Source organism: Phalacrocorax carbo, chromosome 1 (assembly GCF_963921805.1).
Source record: "Phalacrocorax carbo chromosome 1, bPhaCar2.1, whole genome shotgun sequence".
NCBI classification, from domain to species: domain Eukaryota; kingdom Metazoa; phylum Chordata; class Aves; order Suliformes; family Phalacrocoracidae; genus Phalacrocorax; species Phalacrocorax carbo.
The window spans coordinates 187,660,288-187,666,287 of NC_087513.1; the positions used below are offsets into that span (position 1 = coordinate 187,660,288).

Here is a 6,000-nt window from a genome sequence, read left to right on the forward strand (position 1 = left end):
GAAACCTTCCTCTTCATACATGGGACAATTTAAAAAGCACTTTCACATCTCTGAAGAATATAAAATGAAGAAGGTTGTGAGGAGAAACTGTTCTGGCAGTTCTTCCAGATGAAGCCACCAGTGTCTTGGCTCCTTATCACTCAGATCTGCAGGTTCAGGTTAGCTCTGCCTGCTGCTAATCACATGTCAGTACCTATAAAAATAGAAGAGTCTCACTAATAAAAGCAAGAACACAAACTCAAGTGAGTAACGCTTCGTTTCTGGCACTTGATTTTGCTATTATTCCTTTTGGGGGCCAAATACTTTTTGGAAGTATTAATACCTCAAAATCAGAAACCCAGTTCTATATACACAACTCTACCTCCTTTACAGAGGAAGACAGCAAAAAGGTAAGCAGCTTCCACCCAAGCCTGAAACTAGGAAAAGAGGGAACCTGTGCAGGTCAAGGATTCAGAAGCTTTGACTTATGCTCAACAGATCCATTTCTTTGCTCTTTGAAAAGAAGCACAGTGAGAAGATGCATGGGATACTGAGGTCTGTCTAAACATAAAACAGAAGTACTTACTCATCTGTTGTTTACCTTGAAGTTGCATTAACAAAAAGCAAAGACAATTATACGGCCTAGCAAACCCAGTAATAAAATATGAGTTAACTGCAAATTAAAGGAGTAAGTATTTTGGTCTGCCAGAAGAGTCTGCACCCAGAGGGGATCAATAATAACTCATCAGTATTTATTGGAAGCCAAAGGAAGATTACTAAAGAATGTATTCAAACCTGATGAGTTCAAAGGCAGCAACTGTCTCCAGGCAGAAGGTGACTCAAACGCCACTGTGTTCAAACTGAACTTGACAGCATACGGCTTTGAATATTTTAGATTCTCCAAAGGATATAATCTAGATATCAGACTCCATCATCCTAACCACTTACTTTCTCATTGGTGGAACTTGACAAAATGCGTAGATGCAGATCAACGCCAACAATAGCAGTGATTCTTCCTGGTTTCCGAAGTTAAGTAGAGAAAATTGGAGGCAGAATCTCTATTTAAAACTCCTTATTGCAGCACAGGGATAAAACAAGTGTATTTTATTGCTGACAGTTGGGAATTATGTACAATATTTGATTTAGAAAAGAAACATTCTGTGGAGAACTGATAACTTTCAAACTGTCCAACCAGGAGGTCAGTCTGCATAGCACTTCTCAAGAGAAGCACAGTAAGTAACGGCAATTATATAGCTCTGCTGTGCTCCTTCATTTTCCACTACAAACTTAACTTACACTGTTTCACTTCTGGAGACTTTGGGTTACATAAAGTTTACTTAGACAGGTAATTCTAACATGAACTTCTAATTAAGTACCATGATCAGAAAAGAGTAAAAAAAAAAGTGTAGTAGAAAATTTCAGACATTTAATACAGATTGTTTTGAAAGATGGTGACACATTTCTAATCTTTTACAGTCCTTTAAATGAATCTAAATTTCATTTTAGCATATCTCCACAGCTATACAACTTTTACATGCTTCTGTGTTTCATCTGTTTGTTGCCCCCTAAAGAAAGACACTTCTTAGATTTTTAACCCCTTTCAAAAGCCTGGATGAAAGCTTTAACCACATGAACATTGTTGGAGCTATCTGCCAAGCAGCCTTAACTCAGCCACAAAAGGAAGTCAGTCAGCATGCTGGAAGATAACCCTAGAGGATATACTTCTCCATAACAGCAAATACCCTACTCCAAAATAATTACTCCCCTTCAGGAAGAAATGAGAGCTCAGCTACCTTAACTGGTGTGCTATAACTAATTTCAGTAAAGCTTAGGCAGTCAATTCCCCTCTTCCCCCCCACAGAGGCAGATATTTAATTCCCCTCGTCTTGGGCATGCTATAATATAAGCAAGTATGGATGACAGATCAGTTCACACTAGGCATGAACATACCTAACCTTTCCCTGTTTAGCGCTCTGATGGATTCAGGCCAGTGACTGAGAAAGCAGCAACAAAGCCAGTAACCAATACGGGGAGATGAGACAAGGACAAAATGAATGAGGAGCAGCAGGAAGAGTCTCACTGGATGAGAAGGGGAAAGAGAAACCCACCACGCCTCCTCCTTACCCTGAAAAGCAACTGCTAAACAGAAGGATGGGCAATTTTTAGTTACTTTCTAACATTGACTAATGTTAGCCAGAAGTGTTGAAGTTATCATACTCCTTACGTACAATATTTTCTGTGAGAAAGATTCACTGCCACCAAGTTAAACAAAAATTAAGACTAGTTTGCACCGTGAATGTCATCTTAAAGACACTGCTGCTGCTAAGCCTGACCTGCATAAAATCGTCTCCACCCAAACAATAGCAGCAGAGGTGCGAGTTCCGCTAAAATACAAAACGTGCTTTCAAAGGGCTAAAATTCCAGCCCTACTGATTATAGAAGTGAAATTAAATTATAATATCAACTGAAGCGTGGAAAACACCCTCAGGTGAAGCCAAAGTAATCCGACACATATTTAGGTTTTCACCCTAGCGAATCCTAATCCGATTTCAATCCTAGCCTGATTTCAGATCAGCTCCCTCCCCCTTCCTTTCCTATTACAGAAACTTAAAGACAAGATCTGGGATTTCCTCCCTTTTTAATTGTGGCTAGAATGGAAGATGTCTCCCAGTAACAACACACAGATTCAGAAGACCTTCGGAATACCGCCAAGGAATAAGCTTCTCATCACCCAGCGTCTCTCAAATTCGGGGGAGTAAACTATTACCCCACAAGCCTTAGTAAAGCACCACGCTCCCTCTCGATTTAGATGGAGACGCCCAGCAGGCGATTACTTATGTGCCTACTAGCATTAAGAAAGAGAGAAAAAAAAAGAAAGAAGGTTGATTTAAAGCAGCGCAGGGAGCAAAATCGGCCAGCACTGTAAAAAGGCTGACCGGAGCTCCCCTGGCCGGAGGATGGGATCTGCCGGTGGGAGCGGCCCCGAGCAGCAGCACAGGCCTCCCTGCGCGGCAGGCAGCGGCACGGCGGGGCCGGGCAGCCCCCCGCCCCAGCGGAGGGGCTATTACCGCCCAGAGGGGCTGGCACAAAGGCGGCCGGCACCATTGTCCGCCCCATCCGAGCCCCGGGCCCGCCGAGCCCGGGGACGGGGAGGGAGAGAAGGGGGGGGCGGCCGGGGTGGGCGAGGGGAGCGCTGCGGGGGGAAGACGAGAGGGAACTGGAGGCGGTGGGGGGGATGCATCCCGCCGGCCCTGCCGGGCCCTCCTGCACCCCGGGGAGGTGGGGGGCGAGGGGGAGGACGCGGCGGGGCCCACACGCCGGGGCTGCGATCGGCCCGGCCGCGCCAACCCTTCCCCCCGCCGCCGCCGCCGCCTCCTCCGCCCCCCGCCGGCCGCGCCCGCATGACGGAGGGGAAAAAAAGGGAAAAAAAAAAAAAAAGAAAAAAAAAGACACACACAAAAAAAGACCCAACCCCCCCCCCCCCGCGGGTGTTTTCCCCGCCGCCACCACCCGCCCCGGGCGGCCGCTCCTCGCCTCCTTCCCGCCGCCCGCCGGCGGCGCGGCCAGGCCCCAGCCCCGGCCCCTCCTCTCGCACCCGGCGGAGGCCGGGCCCGTCCGGGGCCCCGCCGATCCTGCACTTACCTCCACGTCGCGGCCCTTGTTCTTGAAGCTTTTGATACGATGGTTCTCCAGGCCGGCGGCGGCAGCGGCGGCGGCGTTCTCGGCCATGGCGGCGGCGGCTCCCAGCTCCTGCGAGGCGGCTCCGGCGGCGGCGGCTCCCGGCGGCTCGCGCGAGGGGGGCGGGGGGAAGCGGGACGCTCCGTGACGAGCGCGAAGGGGGAGGGGGAGGAGAGGGAGAACGGGGGGGTGGGGGGGGGCCGAGGGCGCGCGCCGTTGCTGAGTGACGGGGCGAGCGGCCGCCAAGCGCACGTGACGCGAGCTCCACCAATAGCGGCGCGGCCCTCTCGCTTACGCCCAGCCCCCCCGCGTGACGAACGGGAGGAGAGGGGGGAGACACACGCCGCGCTCCCCGCCCCGCCGCGCGGTGCATTCCGGGGTGTGTAGTCCCGGCGGTCGGCGGCCCCGCACGTGGAGCCGGCGGGAGGGAGCCCTGCAGGGCAGGGCGGGGCGGAGCGGGGCGGGGACGTCGCTGGCCCCGCGCCGCTATCCGGGACTGCCCGGGCCCGGTTGGGGCGGAGGAGGGGGTCCGGTCACAGCTCGGTGTTGAGCGTTGTGTGGCTCCGAGAGACGCTGGGGGCGGCGGGGAGGGCCTGGCTGTAGAGCGCGTAACGCCCTCCGCGGCCTCGTGCTGCTGAGGGGGCCCCACCTGGGATCAGCCCTGACAGGGTTAGTCCCCCGAACGCGCTGTGCGGTGACCTCCCTGGCGTGGCTCACCCCCAGACCGGTCCCTTGGGCAGCTGTGTCTGTCGTGGGGCTGCTCCACACCTCCCTCTGCTCATAACTAGGGCGCTGAGGTGGCCGCATGTCACCCGGGAAGTGCTGCACAACGAGCGTTCAGCAAACCCAAATGTTTTGGGAAGCCCTTAGTCTCCTTCAGCTCTCGCACCATGCAAGCGAGCCCTACTTGGAAAGCAAATCCAGCACCTGGCAGACATGCCCTCCGTACCACACACGCACACGGCGGCCGCGTGCATCTGGGAGGTGTTGTACCTACCGTAATACAAATGATCTCTGCCGATCCAACAAATTGTCCCCAAACTGCTAAAATTACTGCAAGTGCCCCCTCCCCCTCCCCCAGGTCACCCCCAGCTGGGGTGGTAGTTGTATACATTGCCAGCAGACCCAGGGCCTCCAGGTAGGTAGTAGCCTGGGCATGGCAGGCTAGGTCAAATACAGTGCCTCAAAGTCGCACCCAGTATTTCCAGGATAGGAAAGAGGTTGGGGGGGCGGGGGGTAATGCAAGGTAATTGTAGACAAAATGTAGACAATGCAGTACCTGCTCAAGCAGGGGGGTTGGACAAGATGATCTCCAGAGGTCCTTTCCAACCCCTACCGTTCTGTGATTCTGTGATCTAACACTTTCCATAAAGCGCAGTATTTTCTATTTGGAAGAAAAACATCCGAGAAAACCGAAATAAAATATAACAAAACCATGCAACATTCATATCTAGCTCATCTTATACCACATCAAGTTCTGCAACAGATCCTTATAGCTATATATAAGCTTTTCACAGGCTTCTTTCGGAGTCTCTCCCTCTAATTGACAACTCGGCTTTTTAATTGCTTTTCCCCCAGCCTTTCTTTATATCATTCAGACGACTGTAACTTGTAACTCACAGTTCTGGCAAAATAAGGCTTGCAGCCTGATGGAGATGAATAAAAATCTGGAAGACTAATGCTCTTCTCCACTGTCGTTCAGCTGTATGCCAAATGTTCTTATCTGAGGGATCAATGTAGCATTTCCATCCCTCTCATACCCAAGTAGTTTCGGCTCCCTATGCGCATTCCTCCATGCCTTTTCCCAATGGCTTTGTCTGGGTGTGCTGCACCATTATTGCTAGCAATAGTAGAGAAGGAGCCAGAGGTAGACGAAGCCCAACTGGCATGACCGGTGTGACAGTGTTTGTCAAGATCGCTAATGTCAGAGATGGCTTCTAGGCTCTGACAGTTGCTCTTTTGAAGGGGAATTGGATCCAGCCATCCAGCTGTCTTCAAGAGAGCTGCTAAAGCAGATTCAGAAGCTGAGAACTTTGTTTCACCCGCCAAGGAAGGTGGCTGTAGCTGCCAGCTGTGGCTTACTCAGGCCTGCTAGGACGTCAGAGCAATGCCGACCTGATCCCTGCCAGGCAGGGGTGTTGCAGTTATCCTCTGGAGGAGTTGCTCACCATTACCACCAACAAAAGAGCTTTGTTCAGCTCCATCCAGCGTAATCTGTGAGGTAAAAAGGAAACTTACAAATAAATAATGGAATGTCTCCAGACAGGGACAACTCAACTTACCAGTCCATAAATCTAGGTGCATTCCTCTGGATAGGATTTATAGCTATAATGGTGACAATGT

General features: G+C 51.2%; 1 protein-coding gene across 1 annotated transcript in view; it reads right to left on the reverse strand.

Moving 5' to 3' along the window:
• The window catches only part of KPNA3 (karyopherin subunit alpha 3), a 54,399-nt gene extending 50,557 nt beyond the window's left edge, over window positions 1-3,842 (reverse strand). Inside the window, exon 1 of the mRNA XM_064440906.1 lies at window positions 3,622-3,842. Coding sequence (XP_064296976.1) covers window positions 3,622-3,708 — 87 coding nt within the window. The 5' untranslated portion in view covers window positions 3,709-3,842. The remainder of the gene's footprint in view (window positions 1-3,621) is intronic.
• Window positions 3,843-6,000: the final 2,158 nt, after the last annotated feature.